The sequence below is a fragment of the Setaria italica genome, chromosome I (assembly GCF_000263155.2).
Source record: "Setaria italica strain Yugu1 chromosome I, Setaria_italica_v2.0, whole genome shotgun sequence".
NCBI classification, from domain to species: domain Eukaryota; kingdom Viridiplantae; phylum Streptophyta; class Magnoliopsida; order Poales; family Poaceae; genus Setaria; species Setaria italica.
This window is the reverse complement of record NC_028450.1, coordinates 17,183,893-17,203,753: the sequence shown is the minus strand read 5'-3', so window position 1 is coordinate 17,203,753 and position 19,861 is coordinate 17,183,893. Positions and strand designations below refer to the sequence as shown.

Below are 19,861 nucleotides of genomic sequence, written 5' to 3'. Positions count from 1 at the left end.
GGTTGGGTTATCACCCAGCATTTTCTATTCGGCTAGTTGCAGATGCACCCTTGAAGCATCTCTGTTTCTCTCGTTCCGGTCCAGTTTGCTCAATCTGGCTTGAGGCCTCGTTCGTTTCGGTCGGGATGGCTCGGAATGAGGTCCATTCCAGGTGGTTTGGTCCGACCTGGAATGAAGTCAAGCCTCAATAAAAATTGTTGTTCGATTGGCCTAGTTCGGAACCAAACCTGGAGCGGTTTGGTTTCACTCCTTCACTTCGAGACCCAGAAGCAATCTCCACCTCCAACGCTCCGGAACGAATCCAAGGCGTGATGGCCCTGACTCGCGGCGGCGCTGCGGTAGTCGGCGCGGGAGGTGTCCCGCTTGTCGTCCTCCGCGCGGGACCTCTCCCACCGCGCGATGCCCGACGACGAGTCCGACGAGGCCAGGTTGGCCGGCGCCGACGGGGAGAAGGGTTTCGCGGCCGGCGCGGCCAGGCCGGCGACGCCGACGGGGAGAAAAGCTCGGCGGCCGGTGTGGCCAGGCCGGCGGCAGGGTTCCAGGAGCACGTGGTGGTCATCATGGGCGGTGAGGAGAGGCCGACCTTCCTCGCCATACCGGCGGCCAGCCGAGCCATCGTGGAGCTAGGAGCCATGCCAACGGCGCCGGCCTCATGCGGTGGATCTGGCTCAGGAGAGGAGAAGAAAGCGCCGGTGCAGGATGACAGCGGCTGTGCAGAGCAGACCAGCTCGCAGCTGCGGCTCGGAGCGGACGACGACGCGGGCATCGGGAAAGCAGCAGCAGCAGCACGACGGCGCTGCAAGAAAATTTGCAATAAAAAGCAGGTGATCGAATGATTTCTCTTTTGATTTTCTTCTCCATTTCCCTCTTGACTCTTGACGTGATTGGTTGGTTCTGGGGTGAAAATTTTAATGAAAAACGAGTTTTTGCAAACATTTGTAAACTTTGCGAATGTCCGAAGAACTCGTTTCAGAAATCCAGATGGATCGATGTTCAGGTACAGCCAACAGGCAACAGCTTAGGCAATGTTTAAGTGAAGCACATTAACCTTGACATAAAATAGTTCAGCTCATCTGTTTTATGCGCTTGCTGAAGTAATCAACCAGAAGCCACTGGTTCAGACTTGAGAATAAAAAGACAGGTTGCAGAGTTGCTGATGGCCATGCCGGCCTTGCTGTTGCTGGTAGTGGCATCAGTGCTGACGAGACCAACACAATGCGGTTCCAACTTGGATATGGACACTGGAAAGGTTACAGCTCATGACGTGTTCGTTTCGAGTGGATTAGCAAGATTAAATCCTAGCCGGATTGAGTGATACAGCTAGAATCACTCAAACCAAGCCTGGAAGTAATTCTGGCCGGAATACAATCCGACCGAAACAAATGAGGCCTGAAGCATCTTTGTTTCTCTCGTTCCGGTCCAGTTTGCTCAGAATTAAGAGTCAGTCCATAGCCGTGTTTGGATAGGATTCTAGAGCGATTCTAGTCATTTTAATCTAGCGAACCACCCCAAACGCTTTGATTCTGATACGCTTCCATAAGAATCGATTCCCTAACCATCAAGAGAAAACAGCGTGAGCGCGGAATCGTCCACCTCGTCGTTGGGAAAAAATCCCGCTGATTCTGAGGGGTCAGTTTGCCCTTGAACTTCACACAAAATTTCACAAAAATTGCCATCGTATATAAACCCAAATAGGGTTTGGCTCACACCCCTTCCATCCATTCCGTCGCCCCCGAAAGCAGGGACGAGCGGCTCCTTCCTATCGCCCATCGCTGTCGCCGTCACCCCTTACGGCGAAAAATCGGCCCGCTCCTCGCAGCTTGAGGCCCGTGCGCCGGCGCACCGCCTGACGTCGCCTGGGCCTGGCCGGCGCGGCTTGCGCCAACTAACGCCACCGGGGCCCCTAGCCGGCATGGCCTCCGCCTCCTGACGCCGCCAGGGCCCGTGGCCGGCGCGGCCTCCGCCTCTACCACCTGACGCCGCCTAGGCCCTAGGCCGGCGCGGCCTCCGCCTCCACCGCCTGACACGCCTCCCTCGCCAGTTGCGCCCTTCTGCCTAGCGAGCCGCCAGCCCTCCAGCAGCAACGAGCAGCAAGGCTGGCGGCAGCAGCCTAAGATCTGCAGTGATAGAACCCCCGGAGGCCTCCCTGCAGCGCACACGCTGAACGCCTCCCTGCAGCAAGGTAAGCAAATTTCCCTCCTCTGATTTATCTAAAAGATGGATCTGTTGTTACAAAAATGGGTTGTAAATGATTCATATGTGACTGTTGTGCTATCGATCTACTAATTTTTGCATGATTTCTACAAAATCTATGCATTGACCTTGTAGTTAGAGGGTTCTATCAAATGAACTGTACACTCAAATTGGTGCATTAACCTATGATATATGCTTAGATGGAAAAACCTAAAAGTGTGTTGCAAAGTGGGATCCATTTGCTGCCTTGGTTTTCAATTAGATTTGTGTGGAAGAAGTCAATGCCAAAAATAGGCCGCAGTACTGTCTAAATAGCGTAGGATATGCAAATCTGATTAGGAAGTTTCCTAAAATAACCAAGAGGCAGTACACCCATATGCAAATGAAGAATAGATGGGATGCATTGAAAAGGATGTATACATAGTGGAAGACTTTGAATCTTAGGACCAGTGGTTTGGGCAGGGATCCTAATACTGGATGCATAGTTGCTGATAAAAATTGGTAGGATCAACAGAATGCGGTGAGTTATTTTTTGGGCTACACCACAATGTATTGTTCTAATGCATAACAGTTGTCAAATTATTTCTTGTTCTAACATATTTTTCAATCATATGTTTAGGCTATGCCAGGTTGTATCATGTTTAAAGATGTACCACTTGAGCATGAAGATGATCTTCGCATCATGTTTGATTCAATTATCTATACAAATGAGAGCTCATTTGTACCAGGGGCTACTGAAGATGACCCTACATGTGAAGGTGAGGGTGCCATTGCAGGGGCAGTGGTGTTGATGGTCAGGTTGAGGAAGGGGATGGTTCACCCAAGTTGTCACCCAATGTCCAGCAGCGTATCACAGGGAAAAGGTCTGCTCATGATTCTCCCAAGGGAAAGAAGAAGAATACTTTGAGAGATCAGTATATGAGACGATTGGTTGAAGCATATGAGTTGAAGGCACAGAGTAGTTCTGCAACTTCTCCTGCTGTAAACCCTGTTAGAGATGAGATCACTCAATTGATGGACTTGGTCATTCAGGATGGGGCTAAAGAGGATAGTGATGAACACTTTTATGCCACACAACTTCCTTGTAAAAGGGAGAATCGTGATGTCTTTATGACTTTAAAGACATCAAATGGTAGATTAAACTGGCCGAGGAGAGCATGGGAGGCGAGGAAGCGTTAGTGTGTGTTATGTATAGGCTACTATTATTTCCTTCATGTCTAACACTAGCTTTTCGAACTTATTATGTTCAGTGCCTTATTTGTGTCATAATTGGACCTCTTTGATTATGTACTGAGACCATTGTGATTTAATTATGTACTGAGACCATTGTGATTTAATTATGTACTGATACCACTTTATTCATCTACTGTCACTTATATGAATTATGATGGTGCATGCAGATAAGCTCTTGTAGTGAAAGTGAAGACTCAAGTGATGATGGTTGTATCAACTCAAAAAATATTTACACTGGTGATGATAATGAAGATAATTTTATGATTGCATATGCTGCTCTGAATGTATGAACTACCATGGAGGCTCAGGTATGATGAAGGACTGTTGAAGGTATGCCCTAGATGCAATCATAGAGATGATGATATTCCATTTGTATCCATGATTTGTATATTGTGTTCATTGAATATCCATTAAAGGCTACTTGAATTGATTTGCAATTATGTGAATTGTATGTGAAACTCTTTACTTGTATGGTTATTCTAAAGTTGTCCCTATACGGAGTTCATGTGAGGACACATATGAATATTAGACTAGCACATGTATTAGTTGATGACTATGTTTCACAAGTCATGGACATGAAGATGTTAAACTAATAATGTGGGCACATGTGCAGACATATGCTAGGACTGATCCAACACGAGAAGTAGTTCTCTCTTTACACAACATGTACGCTTTGTCCTTAGACCTGAGATTGTCGCATGTACTCAAGATATGGATCGACTTACTTAGGGGCTATCAAACGCTACACCATGACAGGGTAGTTAAAAAGGTAGCTTTCGGGTTTGTCAAGAAGCATGCTATGAGACATGGTCAATCAAGATGGGATTTGCCCCTCTCTGATTGAGAGTGATATCTCTGGGCCCCTCGAGTGATCGGATCCAAAAATGCATGGTCATGCTACGTACGGTTAAGAGTTAACCTACAAAGGGATTTCGAATCACTGGATCGAGAAAGAGTGGTCGGCTTGGAGCTAGACCAAATATCGTGAGGCAAAGGGAATAGCATGTACATAATGTTGTGATGGTTCGTCTGATATGATCTTCGTGTGCGTATAGGAGTTGGCACGTCTTGCTAGAGGCCGCTACCGACTATTAGGCCGAGTAGGAGTACTCGGGCCATGTCTATACGTATCCGAACCCATAGGGTCACACACTTAAGGGGCTGGAAGCCCAATTCAGATGTGATCTGAGTTGGATTAGGTTTAGAAGTACTAATGGGCCTCGGACCCATAGGCCCGTTAGGAACCTCTATAAATAGAGGGGTAGGGGCGCCCTAGGGTTTACACCTTTTGGCAAAACACATCTACTGGGCCTCCCACGCCCTCACCCTGTTGCATCTCACGGACCTAGCAGTCCGGCTTGCGATGCTTCCTCCCTGCTCGTGTGGATACCTTGGAGCTGTTGCGCCTGCAGCACTTGGACGAGCCACGACGAGCCGACGACGAGCCGCGGCACGAGGACAATCTTGCTGCACGTGGACGAGCTGCTGAGGAGCTGCTGGATGTCGACGTGATCGACTACGTTCGACTATGCGGATCAACTTCGCTGCGTCGAGTGGTAATCCCGTGATCCTTATACGGCAGTTTTCCTGGTTTACGCGGTAGAAAATTTTGATTTGCGCTAGTGTAGCCTACCTCGTATCCCAACAGTGGTATCAGAGTCGTAGCTGTTTAGTTTTGGATTCGGGATGTGTGCATATGGAGATATGCGAGTTTTCAGTTTGATCTATGTCCTGGTTTCGTGTTCTTGCTGCAATGGTAGTGTCACGACATACTTAAGTGATCAATGTGATTGGTCGAATCGAAATCCAGGTTCATACGCCAGGCGCATGAGATGTGCAATAGTAGATTGGATCTACTACCGAGGTCGGGATTTTGCCGTGTGCGTGTGCTTCGGTAAATCAGCCGTAACTTTTTGGTACGATCTCGGATCGGGGCGAATTTTATATGAAAATTGATCTACAGAAAAAGTTACACATAAAATTCAATAGCTTTCCTAAATTCGGCTTGGAAGATGGAGTTTCGAGCCTCTGAAGTTTGGAACGTTAGGATGCTTAACTCTGTTTTTGCAGGATGTATGTATCTTGTGATCAGTATGGCCCTTTTGTGTATGTGATGGATGTGTGTAACTCATTCGTGACCTGCGTGTTGCGCGTACGGCAACACGGCTGGAGCCATATGTGTTGTCACTTTAATGTATTTAATGGTTTGCGTACCAATCTGTGATGATCCAAGCAACTATGTAATCTTATTTACTAGCTTCTTTACTAGCTATTAGGCGTAATAGCATGTTCTAGTTCTTGGAGGACTCATCACCAGGAGGATGGCGTACATGGAACATGGAGATGGAGATCACCATGGTGAATAGGTTTTGTGGAGATGGAGATCGCCATAAGAAAACGGGCCATATTGTGTCACACACTATACCACAGCCCAAAATTACCGTCGGACATCCGACGGTATAAGTGCAAAAGTAACGATGAAAGATCGGTCGGTATCGCATCTTGACGAATGATTGGTCGGTACTTAAGGCTTTTACAAGCCATGATCCGTCGTTATATTTTTTTACATGTACCATTGAGTCATCGGTCGGTACAGCCCAAGAATGGTATCCACCCATCCGTCGGATTAAGTACCACGCAGGCCTAAACTTAACGCTCCCGCATTTTTCCGGCCCAACCCGCGCAAAATTTTTACCCAGGCCCACCGGTCAGAAGTGGCAAACCCTAATCCTCCAAAATCTCCTCCCACGCCCGCCGCCACCCAGCAAAAATCCTTCACCCGCTTCTTCCAAATCGGCCTCCCGCATGTGCCTCCTCCTGCACCGACTGGCCCTGCGCCCGCTGACCATGCCGGCATGCCGACGCGTCTCCGACCTGCGCCGGCCCTCCAACCCGCCGACCGTCGCCACCCCTCCACCCGCCGACCAGCGCCGCCCCTTCAACCCACCGACCGTCGCCGCCCCTCCAACCCGCCGACCGGCGCTGCCCCTCCACCCATCGACTCCTGCGCCGACCTGCGCCGCCCCTCCAACTAGCAGGCAAGCGGCGGCCCTCCTGTCGACTCATGCGCTGCCCCTTCTGTCTGCCGGCCTGCGCCACCCCTCCACCAGTAGGCAAGCGGCGACCCTCCACCAGCAGGTAAGCAGAACCCCTCCTAGCGTTCCTCTTTGGTTCCAGATGGGGCAACATAGGCATTTGAAAAATGGAGCTCTGTAGGCGCCCCTCCTAGCATTCCTCTTTAGCAATTTTGTTGTGGTGAAAAATGGAGCAACATAAGAAAAATGGAGCTTTTTAGTGCCTTTCTGTGCCTCTTTTCACAAGCCGTACAGATGCACAAAGTAAGATAAACACAGTACAGTCTTACACTCTAGCATGGTGCAAAACGGGTCACCTCGGCCAGCGCTGCAAAAAAAAAATCCCGAGCTCCCAGGAGGCCCCCCACACGCGCGCGTCGCAAGTCACAAGTCACACAATTTTTCACGCGAAATATGCGTGTGCGCGCTGCGTGGGATTCGAACCCACAACCTCCAGCCTCGCGTGTAGCTTCCTTGCCATCCCACCTACACACCACATCTGACTATATAGGGGATGCTATCCTTTTGTATTAACTTGTGGGGGACCCTTTTATCCACTCGGGGGGATTGCTTCTGCAGTAGAAATTTGCTAAGGGCAAGAACTCCTTTTTTGCACTTTTTCCCGTCACTTGAAATCTCATCAACTGCAAACATTGTATAATAAAATAAAAAAACATGCCTAAATGTTCCTTTCAGTGCTTTTTCTAGTCTTTTCACATAGGAAAAAAATGTAGCTTTCCTCTCTTTCTATTAAAGCAGATGTTATTATTCTCTTGAAACAGTGAGTTGCTATATTATTACAAGCATTTGGAAACTATCAGGCAATAGCTGGAAGTATTGGAGTAAACGAGCTTGTATAAAGGTATGAATTTGTTTCTCTAGTTCACATGCTTTACTGTCAGTGCCTTTCTTAAACTTTTGAATTAAGCTTTTGATGTGTTGTGTAGTTGTATTCTCTGTGAAAATATTTAGTGTGAAAGTCACTTTATCTCAATGGATAAAACATGGACCAACAATGATGCTAGGTATGTCACAATTATTTCACATTCACTAAAATGGTCGATCAGTTCATGGGATTTGACATAAAAAGTTACGTGTAGGCACACCAAGGAATATCTGCAAGGAGTGAATAGTTTCCTAGCTTTTGCATTTAGGAATTCAGCAGTAGGCAACAAGATATTATGCCCTTGTAGAAAGTGTGTTAACTCATTTTGGAGAGAGGCAAGTGATATACGAGAGCACTTGATATGCGATGGGTTTCTACAAGGGTACACAACATGGAACTTACATGGAGAACCTATCTCCATGAATCATGACAACTTTGAAGGTGTTGAGGTTATAGAGGAGTCTAATGAGGATGATGAGATATCTGGTTTGCTTAGAGACTTAGCTGCTGGTTTAGATGATAGAGGTGATTTTGATGACAATAGTTCTGATCTGGAACCTTGTCCTGAGTTGGTTGCCATTCAAAAATTGGTAGAAGAGAATAGCAAAGAGTTGTATCCTAATTGCAAGAAATATACACAACTGCGTTTCCTTGTCAGATTACTACACCTCAAACTCCTTGGAGGGTGGACCGATAAATCTTTCAACTTGCTACTAGATCTTCTTAATGATGCACTCCCTGGGGGTTCAGCACTACCTAGAAATTTTCATGAAGCTAAGAAATTGGTGAAGTCAATAGGAATTGGGTATAATAGTATTCATGCTTGTGAAAATGATTGCATTCTGTATTGGAAGAAGGATTCAGATTTAAATTCATGCCCAAAATGCAAGGTTTCACGGTGGAAATCGATAAGGAAGAGTCTAGATGGAAGACATACATATAAGGTTCCTAGAAAGGTTCTTCGTTACTTTCCAATAAAGAAATGTCTCCAAAGGTTATTTCTGTCCTCTAAAACAGCAAGTCTAACTAGATGGCATGATGAAGGCCGAAAAAAAGATGGTCTTCTAAGGCATCCTGCAGATTCACCACTATGGAAAGACTTTGATGAAAAGAATGAAGAGTTTGCTGCAGATAGCCGGAATATCCGTCTTGGATTCGCTACTGATGGTTTTAACCCATTTAGATCCATGAATGTTACCTATAGTGTTTGGCCTGGTATTTGTATTCCCTATAATTTTCCACCTTCAATGTGCATGAAGCAATCCAATTTCATTCTTTCTTTCCTAATTCCTGGTAGATACAGTCCTGGTAGTGATATGGATGTTTTTTATCAGCCCCTAGTTGATGATTTGTTGGATATGTTTGAGAATGGAGTTAGAACTTATGATGCTTCAAAGGGTGAATACTTCCAGCTGCGAGCAGTAGTACTGTGGACTATTACTGATTTCCTAGGTCTAGGTTATGCTTCCGGTTCTATCACTGCTGGTGGAGTAGCATGTCCTGATTGCCACTCCAATACATGTTCAATTCAACTTGGTAATGGTAGCAAGACTTGCTATATGGGTCATCGAAGATTCTTGCATGAAAACCATCCATTTAGGTTTGATGCTAACAAATTTGGTGGTACTGAGTTTAGGCCAGCACCTACTCCACTTACCGGAGAGGAAATTTTGGACTGCACCAAGAACCTTAATACAGTTTTTGGTAAGGATCCATCTGGAAAGAAACCAGCAAGCAAGAGACGCAAAGTAGGACAGCCGTTAGTCATTTCAAAAGGAGATCTATTTGGTTCAAGCTTCCATATTGGAAAGATTTAATGCTGCGGCATAATTTTGACTTCATGCACATAGGGAAAAATGTGAGTGAAAGCTTAGTTAACACATTCATGGGCACAGCTAGTAAATCCAAGGATAATTTGAATTCTCGATTGGACATTCAATCTCTAGGGATTAGAAGTGATCTTCACCCCGTTGAAGTTGAAGACCAACTTTATTTACCACCTGCACCATACACAATGAGTCCTGATGAGAAGAAAATATTTTGTCAAGTACTAAAAGGGGTGAAGTTTCCTGATGGTTATGCATCTGATATACGACATAATGTACATGTTAATGAGAGAAAGGTATTTGGACTTAAGAGTCATGAGAGCCATATTATTCTACACCACTTGCTGCCACTTGCTGTGAGAAAAATATTACCTGAAATAGTCAGTGCTGCTGTGATTCGAATAAGTAATTTTTTCAAGAAACTTTGCTCGCATGTCATTCGAATTAGTGATATGGAAAGTCTAGAGGCAGACATAGCTGAAACCTTGAGCCTTCTTGAGGCTATATTTCTTCCTTCCTTTTTTGACATTATGGTTCACTTGATGGTACATCTTCCTGCCCAAGCAAGAATAGCTGGTCCAGTTCATTTTCGAAGCATGTGGCCTGTAGAGAGGTAATTTTCGTAGGCATATTGCAGCATAGTGAATAAAATTTCATATGTTCACATTTTTATAATATTATGAATCTGCCTATTATTTATGTGAATAGGTTCTTGATGAGGTTGAAGGGTTCTGTTCATACAAAAAGTCACCCCGAGGGATCAATTATGGAGTGGTCTATGTTTACTGAGTGCCTTACTCTTTGTTCTCGTTATTTGCATGAGACTCAATTAAACCATCAAGTTAGAAATGAAGATAGTAGTACAACTCCTTTCTTCCATAGCATTGGTCGAGGATTGGCTGGAAAATGCACAGTGAGTTTAGATTACAAGACATGGCTGCAAGCCCATAGATATGTTTTGTTCAACTATGCCAACATAGGACCTTACTTGGAGTAAGTGATATATATTTGTTCATGATTTACTATGTCCATTGATCATTTTGTGGCCTTTGCTAAATTATTTAATGGCCTTTGCAGCAAGCATGCTTGTTATCTATCCTCCATTGGCCATCGAAATAAACGAGACATCAATCGTATGCAACATGAATCCTTTCATGAGTGGTTTAGGTTGCATGTAAGTAAAAAATAAAACTCAGCAGGTGTTATTTTAGAAGAGATTTCACATTTGTTTTAATTGTAGCAGTTCTTAATCACAGGTGGAAGAAAGTTGTGAGGATGTACCCGATGAGATTAAAATTTTAGCCAAGGCTCCAATGATGATTGCACATAAGTATAGTAGCTATAGCATAAATGGATTTAATTTTCACACAAAGTCCTATGATGAGGGTAGATCTGTTCAAAGTAGTGGGGTTGCTGTAGTTGCTGAGTCAAGCAGCTTTGACAGGGGCAATAAAGATAATGTTATAATCAGAAACAAGACCTATTATGGTGTTGTAAAAGAAATTCTTGAACCAAACTATCACCACAAAGGAAATGTGGTGCTTTTCAAGTGTGATTGGGTTGACAACCGTTTGCACAACAAATGGGTAAAAATAGATCAATTTAGCATCACAAGTGTCAACTTTAAACATTTATTCAATACAGGTGAGAAAATGTCAGATGAGCCCTTCATTCTAGCATCACAGGCTATTCAAGTATATTATGTTCCTGATCCAGTCGACACGGATTGGGCTGCTGTTGTTCAATCTAAACTAAGAGATGTGTATGACTTTGATAATTTGGAGAATGAACACACAGATATTGACAGTGTACTTCCATTACAAGTGGCTGATCTGAATGCAGATGTGACTGTAGATATTGTTAATGCGACTATACCTACTGTTAGGACAGACATAGATGGCATACTTGTTGATCCAAAAAAATCTAAAAAAAGCTCTGTAAAGTAAGTCTTGCTTAAATAATGCAGCTGCTGTAGTTTTCTTACTGATTCCTTGATGAGGTTGCTAATTTTTTGTTTTCTTCAGGAAGAAAAATGGCAAGCGCAAGAGGAAACAATAAGGATGGCCTTAGCGAGTACGAGCTGGAGCGGGAAGCAAGGATTGCTAGAAACAAAAGGAGGTTGGAAGCTCTCAAAATCCCTTCTATGAGCATTGAGGTAGCAAAAGGTCCAAGTAGGAAAAAAACAAAGGTTTGTGGTCAGACTATTCTTTTTGTAGTTGCATTTGGTACTCTGTACAGATTAACACCATACTCTTTCTTTCATGTAGAAACCTCATAACAAAAGTGATGCAGCAAGTGGAGATCCCAATCTGCGTGTGAGGTCAAAAAAAAACCGTGCTGAGATTGTAGAAGAGCAGATTGATGAGGATATTTATTGCGACTCAATTGGAGATTTCTTAGGTGACAACGAAGGTATTGTATCTATCTTGTGATTGGAGCATAAAAATAGGTTGCAATTATACAATAAGTTTCTCATGTTTAAAGATTTTTGTATTAGATTTGGACAGCGGTCCACAAAGGAAAAGGAAAGGAAGGGGTATCACTAAATTGGATGACATATTTGGAAGATCACCTACTATGCCTAAAATCAAAATAATGGTCAATGAATATGGTCAGCCCATTGGACAGAATGCTAGGAAGTTTTCTAGTGCAATTGGCTGTCAAGTGAGGAGGACAATATCAGTAGCATGTCCTGATTGGAGGCTTGTGGATGCTGAAAAGAAATTTGAGGTGTGGACCAACATAAAGGTAATTGCATAGTATCATGGCTGCTAGTTCCTGTGTGTATTTGTAATTTCTCCTGCTAGTTCTGTGACTACTTTTCTATGGCTAGTTAGGCAATCTATGATATTGATGATGCTGCCTATAACTGGTTTATGGATACTGCGGGGAGAAAATGGAAGGAATTTAAGTCAACCTTGAAGGAGTTGTATTTTAGTGGAAAACTAAGTGACGAAGAACTGAAGGAAAAACATGCTGATAGAGTTAATGCTGCTGAATGGAATTTTCTCATTGACTATTGGATGACACCTGAATGTCAAGTAAGGACCAATTAATATGGCTCTGTTCTCTTGAATATATTTTTTCATATATATGCATAACCTATTACTTTTTTATCATAGAATCGCACTGAAATATGCAAAGAAAACCGTGGAAAGTTGAGGGTATATCATACATCGGGCAGCAAGAGTTTTGCCTGTTCCAGGCATGAACTGGTACTGAAAACATATATATTTTCTTGCATTTGCTTTACATTATTGTCTTTCATTTTTAGCATTGAAAGTTTAAACACATGTAGGGTGAGAAACTAGGGCGCCCTGCCAGAAGAGATGAGGTCTACATCAAAACACATACAAGAAAGAATGGAGTTCCTACAACACAGGCTGAACCAATAATAGTAAGCTCATTCCATTATTTGTTGCTCATCAGTTGTCACCAGCATGTGAATTATTTTTTCCCTTGCATTGCCCCATGAGTCCTGATCTACATTCAACGTCTGCTCATTCCAACTATTGGGCTGCTCCGGTCAGTTGCCATGGACAACATCAGACTTCTTTTTGTCCCACATATTGCTTGATGGTGCTGTTGTCTTCTTACCCTAAGAATCTTGATCCACATCCATCCCTTGATCCACTTATTTTCTGATGCTGATGGTGTTGCTGGCATATTGCCCAATGGGTCGTGATCCAAATTTTTCTTTAATTTCTCAGGGGCACTGGACTATATCTCCCAGTGGTTTGGTAGCTGCTGCAGCTCCATTACTCCAACCTCCCCAGTCACCAGAATCATTCCCAGCACTTGCATTCTTCCCCAACTCGAGGTCTGAACAAAAGAAATGTTGTTGAATTATCCCAGCAAGAATTATCTTGGTCAAAAAAAAAAAGATTGTCTAGGAGTCTGAACATCCATATTTCGTTTGTGCAGAACAAACTTAAAGATATTGTTGAAGTCTATCCCGAGCTTAAGGAAAGAACAATTGAAGAGGGTGAATTATTTGCTACTGTTTGTGGAGAAAAGAAGCCAAGAGGGCGTGTTCGTGGTTTGGGTCTAGGACCAACTCCTCAAGAGGTTGGTACCCCTGGGTTGAGGAATTACAAACCAACAAGGCTTCAAATGGAAATTCTAGCTCGTAAGAAACTTGAAATAGAGAAAAATACTTTAGAACGTCGCATAGCAGAAATGGAGGAAGCCCATGAAGAGGAAAGGATGGCAAGGCATAATGCATATCACCTCTCACAGCACGGTTCTAATTCAAGACCTCATTCACAGGTTTCCTGCTGTTCAATTCTAATGTTTATTTATTTTGTGCAACTTAATTTCTTACAATTCTAATGCTTGATGTAGAGCCCAAGGTCCGAAGGACATGTCGATGAGGAAAATCATGATGCTGAATCTGAAGATGATGGTTCAGATCACAATGCTCATTCCGATGCGGAGGAATTATTGCTTGCCAATAGGCGTTCAGCAGCCCCATTAGTGCAGCAGCCTCCTCGGTCCCAACAATGCAGCCCCACCAGTGTTGCCCCAGCAACCCTTCCAAGGAATGATGTCACTTGCTCGCCACATGAAGAACTTGTAATCTTCTCATCCAACATATGAATTTTATAATTCTGATTTTTTATAGTGGTTCCATCATATGAAGTGCCAATTTTTTGCTTCAGGTTGGAAAGGAGGTGATATTATATGCCATGTTGAGATCAGAGCTACCTGTTGCTAAGGGAACGATTATGTCAACTAATCCAAACACCATGGTAGGAGGTCAGGTACTTGGAAAGCAATATTGTGAAGTTATTGTGAATTTAGTGCTGAAAAGGGATGCAATTCTGCCTCGACCCTATGCTGAAATGAGCACTATGGCTGATGCTCAAATGATGTCAATTGCATGGCCATATAGAAAAGTAATCACCTGAACTTGTCTTTGTTTATTTTTTTCCATCTCTGGTGATTGACCAAGATGCTAACTGATGGTATGTGTTGTAGTTGAAAGTTTGCAAGGCATCAAAATCCTTCCAGGGTGCTGTAGCTAGTGCAGGTATTTATAGTTGCTAACTGATGATATGTCACATACTTATGATTTAGATTAAGCATGACCTTGCAAACATAGAAGAAGCATGGAATGTACCATATCTTCTAAAACCATAGAGATGCTTGGGTGTTGTATGAGCTACTTTGATGATATGGCATTTTACTTTTCTGCTACTTTGCTCAAAATTATCACTGATTCCATGACATTGCTTTCAGGCAGTTTTGGAAGAAATGCTAGAAGGGTCCCTTGAAGCTGGTTGCAAGCTAATCAAGTGTTCATTGATTTTGTGTTGTTTTGGAGTATGTATAGATGACATTTTGCACTCAACCTTGGCTGCGAGCTTGGATATTTGGCTATGAGCTGAGCTTGGTTGTAGTGAATTTTGATATTTTGGTCTCAAATAGTAGATGCAGAAATGGTCTCAAATATTTTGGCTGTAAGCTGAGCTTGGATGTTTGACTTTTAATGATGTTAAGAACTTGTAGCTGTGTATGATTGATGGACATGATGAGCTAGTGATGTTGTTATGTGGTTCCATTAATTGAATGAAAGCTTTTATACCTAATATGGTCGCTTGCTTTGTGATTTATGTGTGTACATGGATATTAGATTAATCTTTGTTTTGGATTTTTTTGATATATCCAAACGATCTTGTTGAACTGTTGGTCACTATAAACTCGTAAGAGCGTTGAATTATTGGTCGGTATAAATGCGTATAGAGCAACCGACTATTGGTCGGTATAAATTCGTCGGTCGTTATAGCCTTATACCGACGCCACTTATAACGACTAAAGGCTGCGGTCGGCATAACGCTATAACGACCGATGATCCATCGTTACAACGGCTTGTACCGACCAAAACGAAGTCCCTACATTGTGGCTGTGGTATAGTGACAACTGTGTGCATGCTATTCTGTTTATGTTTTTTACTTCCTGCATAATGTGATGTTAGAAGTAGAACGATCCCTCACAAAGTTTAAGTTAGTATGCCCTCCTAACTAAAACTTGCATCGTCCCATGTCTTGTACAATTAGTGGTGGGTCTATGAAATTAGGGTGCCACTAGTTTTCCTTGACTAGACGGGTTTGTGTCGAACACTTACACGCATAAGGGTTGGTCTGCTTAACAAGGTCATCTTAACGGTTAAGGACCTTGGGGCATAAAGGTTGGGTGCCGAGACATGGAGATGTCACCCAACAACGGGAGTCATATGTGATATGATTAGCAAAGAGTTGCTTACCGATCTACCTTGTTTGCTAGCAGTGATGCTAAAGCTCACTAGTAGACTTGTTAGTTGTGGATCCTGAATCACTAAGTATCAATAGAGGGATATTGATTTTAGTGGGAGTAGATTATGTTAAATAGTTTAATGTAATTTGCTCTATCATGGATACGTTTGTCTTAGTGTATTTTGCATTACTTTTGTTGTAGATTAAATGACACCTAGCAACACCACACATTTTGCTTTGCGTTCGGTCCTTGAGAAGGACAAGTTGAATGGAACAAACTACTCGGATTGGATCCGTAACCTGAGAATTATTCTCAGGGCCGATAAAAAGGAAGATGTTCTAGACACCCCACTACCACCAGTACCTGCTGATGATGCATCTGCTACCGTTAAGGCTGCTTACAAGAAGGCATTTGATGCTAATCTTGAGGTAAGCTGCCTTATGCTTGCTTGCATGGAACCCAAGCTGCAAATGCAGTTTGAAATAAAGCACGAGGCACACGATATGATCATGGCACTTAGAGACATGTTCTAAACACAGGCTAGGACTGAAAGGTTCAATGTGTCTAAGGCCTTTGTGGAGAGCAAGCTAGCAGAAGGTGCAGCAGTATGACCACACGTAATCAAAATGGTTGGTTACACTCAACGGTTGGAGAAGCTGGGCTTCCCACTGGGCCAAGAGTTGGCCACTGATTTCATTCTTTCATCTCTTCCGCCTAGCTATGGGAACTTCATCTCGAACTACCATATGCATGGGACGAAGAAGGGTCTAAATGAGCTGTGTGGCATGCTTAAAATAGCAGAGGCTGACATCAAGAAAAACACTAGTAGCAGCCATGTGATGGCTATACAGAACAAGCCTAGCTTTAAGAAGAAGGGCAATTCTTGGAAGAAGAAGGGCAAGGCTGGAACGTCCAAGCCAAACCCAGCACCCAAGGTTAAAGCTGGACCTGGACCTGCTCCAGACAAAGAGTGCTTTTACTGTCATGAACTTGGTCACTGGAAGAGAAATTGCAAGCAGTACCTAGCTTCGTTGAAGAATGACGGAAGTACTCTTCGTTGAAGAATGACGGAAGTAAGAGTATTTCTACCTCAGGTACGCTTGTTGTTAATGTTATAGACAACATATTTCTCGCTGATACAATTATTAATTTTGGGTATTTGATACCGGATCGGTTGCTCATATTTGCAATTCGATGCAGGGAATGATAAGAAGTAGAAGCGTGGAAAGAGGAGAAGTTGATTTCCGCGTGGGCAATAATGCAAGAGTTGCTGCGTTGACCATCGGGACGATGCAACTCCACCTCCCGTCAGGATTTATTATGGGGTTGAATAATTGTTATTTCATTCCTAGTTTAAGTCGAAACATTTTGTCTCCTTCATGCTTGATGAAGGATGGTTATTCATTTGCGAGTGAAAATAATGGTTGTGTGATCTCTAAGAATGATATGTTTATGGCTTTTGCACCCATTGTGAATGGATTATTTGTTTTAAATCTTGATGGTTCACCTGTCTGTAACGTAAGTGCTAAAAGGCCTCAGCCTAATGATTTGAGTCCTACCTACTTGTGGCATTGTCGTTTGGGTCATATAAGTGAAAAGCGCATGAAGAAGCTCCATTCTGATGGACTTCTAACTTCGTTTGATTTTGAATCTACGAGACATGTGAGGCTTGCTTGCTAGGCAAGATGACCAAGATGCCTTTCACAGGATTTCTTGAGAGAGCAGTAGACTTGTTGGAATTCGTACATAGTGATGTATGCGGACCAATGAGCACGACGGCTAGAGGAGGATTCCAATACTTCATAACTTTCACTGATGATTTTAGTAGATATGGCTATGTCTACTTGATAAGGCACAAGTCTGAAACCTTTGAAAAGTTTAAGTAATTTCAGAATGAAGTTGAAAATCAGCGTGGCAAGAAAATTAAGGCCTTATGATCTGATCGTGGAGGCGAGTATTTGAGCCACGAGTTTAGCAATCATCTAAAGAGTTGCGGAATTGTTCCACAACTTACGCCACCTGGAACACCTTAGAGAAACGGTGTATCCGAGCGATGTAATTGAACTTTGTTAGACATGGTTCGATCAATGATGAGCCAGTTGGACCTACCGTTGTCATTTTGGGGATAGGCTCTAGAAACAGCAGCTTTCACACTTAATAGGGTACCATCTAAATCCATAGTTAAGACACCATATGAGATGTGGACTGGAAAAGTTCCCAGTTTGTCTTTTCTAAAGATTTGGGGATGTGAAGTGTTTGTCAAGCGACTTCAATCGGACAAGATCATACCCAAGTCGGATAAGTGCATTTTCGTGGGATATCCAAAGGAAACTTTGGGATATTATTTCTACAACCGATCAGAAGACAAAGTGTTTGTCGCTCAGAACGGGGTTTTCCTAGAGAAAGAGTTTCTCAAAGGAGAAAAGAGTGGAAAGACAGTGCATCTTGAAGAAGTTCAAGATGAGCCGATCGGGCAAGAATCAATGAGTGATTCTAACGTAGCAGAACAAGTTGAGATATCCATGGCAAGAGAAGCCCCGCCACAACCACGAAGGTCGGCAAGGCTCCGCGAAATGCGGGAAATATTATTGTTGGACAATGATGAGCCTGCGACATATGCAGAAGCAATGATGGACCCAGACTCTGAAAAATAGCAGAGTGCCATGTAATCCGAAATAGAGTCCATGGGAGACAATCAAGTTTGGAACTTGGTTGACCCGCCTGATGGTGTTAAAGTCATAGAGTGCAAGTGGATCTATAAGAAGAAAAAGGATATGGATGGAAATGTTCACATCTATAAAGCACGACTTGTCGCAAAAGGTTTTCGACAAGTTCAAGGAGTTGACTACGACGAGACCTTCTCGCCCGTAGTGATGCTTAAGTCCATTCGGATTATTCTAGCTATAGCTGCATATTTCGATTATGAGATATGGCAGATGGATGTCAAGACAGCTTTCCTGAATGGAAACCTAGCTGAGGACGTGTATATGATACAGCCCGAGGGTTTTGTCGATCCGAAAAATGCTGGAAAGGTATGCAAGCTTCAGAGATCCATTTATGGATTGAAGCAAGCATCTAGGAGTTGGAACATTCGTTTTGATGAAGTGGTCAAAGGGTTTGACTTCACCAAGAACGAAGAAGAGTCTTGTGTTTACAAGAAGGTTAGTGGGAGCTCTGTAGTATTTCTAATCTTATATGTGGATGACATATTACTGATTGGAAATAACATTCCTATGCTTGAGTCCGTAAAGACTTCACTGAAAAATAGTTTTTCAATGAAGGACTTAGGGGAAGCGACATATATTCTGGGCATTAAGATCTATAGAGATAGATCGAGAAGGCTTATAGGTTTAAGCCAAGATACTTACATTGAAAAAGTGTTGAAGCGGTTCAGCATGGAAGAGGCAAAGAAAGGGTTCTTGCCTATGTCACATGGCATACATCTCAGCAAGACTCAGTGCCCTTCGACTGCTGATGAGCGGGATCGCATGAGTAGAGTGCCATATGCCTCGGCTATTAGATCTATCATGTATGCAATGATAAGTACTCGCCCAGATGTTTCATATGCGCTAAGTATGACAAGCAGACACCAATCTAATCCAGGTGAGAGTCACTGGACAGCGGTGAAAAACATTCTTAAGTACTTGAGAAGGACTAAAGATATGTTTCTCGTCTATGGAGGTGAGGAGGAGCTCGTTGTAACAGGTTACACCGATGCTAGTTTCCAAACCGACAGAGATGATTCAAAGTCACAATCAGGATTTGTGTTCACGCTAAATGGTGGTGCTGTTAGTTGGAAGAGTTCCAAGCAGGAGACGATGGCTGATTCTACGACAGAAGCCGAGTACATCGCGGCTTCGGAAGCCGCGAAGGAGGGTGTTTGGATAAGGAATTTCCTCATTGAGCTTGGTGTGTTCCCGAATGCGTCCAGCCCATTGAATCTCTACTGTGATAACAATGGGGCAATTGCGCAAGCAAAAGAGCCAAGGAACCACCAGAAGAACAAACACGTAATGCGGCGATTTCATCTCATTTGAGACTTCGTTAACCGGGGTGAGATCAAGATATGCAAAATACACACGGATCTGAACATTTCTGATCCGTTGACAAAACCACTCCCGCAGGCTAAGCATGATGCGCATGTAAGAGCTATGGGTATTAGATACCTTCTAGATTGACTCTAGTGCAAGTGGGAGCTGTTGGAGGTATGCCCTTGAGGCAATCATAGAGATGATGATATTCCATTTGTATCCATGATTTGTATATTGTGTTCATTGAATATCCATTAAAGGCTACTTGAATTGATTTGCAATTATGTGAATTGTATGTGAAACTCTTTACTTGTATGGTTATTCTAAAGTTGTCCCTAGACGGAGTTCATGTGAGGACACACA

At 43.2% G+C, this 19,861-nt stretch overlaps 1 protein-coding gene across 2 annotated transcripts; it reads left to right on the top strand.

Annotated features, from left to right (window-relative positions):
- The first annotated feature begins 133 nt into the window (after positions 1-133).
- On the top strand, positions 134-3,862 carry LOC101769508. Of its 2 annotated transcripts, none has more exons than XM_004952326.2 (2): positions 134-824; positions 3,594-3,862. In XM_004952326.2, exons 1-2 carry the CDS (start codon positions 312-314, stop codon positions 3,714-3,716), a joined length of 636 nt encoding a protein of 211 aa, XP_004952383.1. In that variant the 5' UTR covers positions 134-311; the 3' UTR covers positions 3,717-3,862. The 2 variants fall into 2 exon arrangements, with proteins under 2 accessions (XP_004952383.1, XP_012702126.1); XM_012846672.2 differs by lacking the exon at positions 3,594-3,862 and adding an exon at positions 2,813-3,431.
- The last annotated feature ends 15,999 nt before the right edge of the window (positions 3,863-19,861 follow it).

Excerpts from the sequence above, each read along its gene's own strand:
- LOC101769508 (XM_012846672.2), top strand. The coding sequence starts at position 312 with ATGGCCCTGACTCGCGGCGGCGCTGCGGTAGTCGGCGCGGGAGGTGTC. Across the intron at positions 825-2,812 it reads AAATTTGCAATAAAAAGCAG|GCTATGCCAGGTTGTATCAT; the intron begins GTGATCGAATGA and ends TCATATGTTTAG.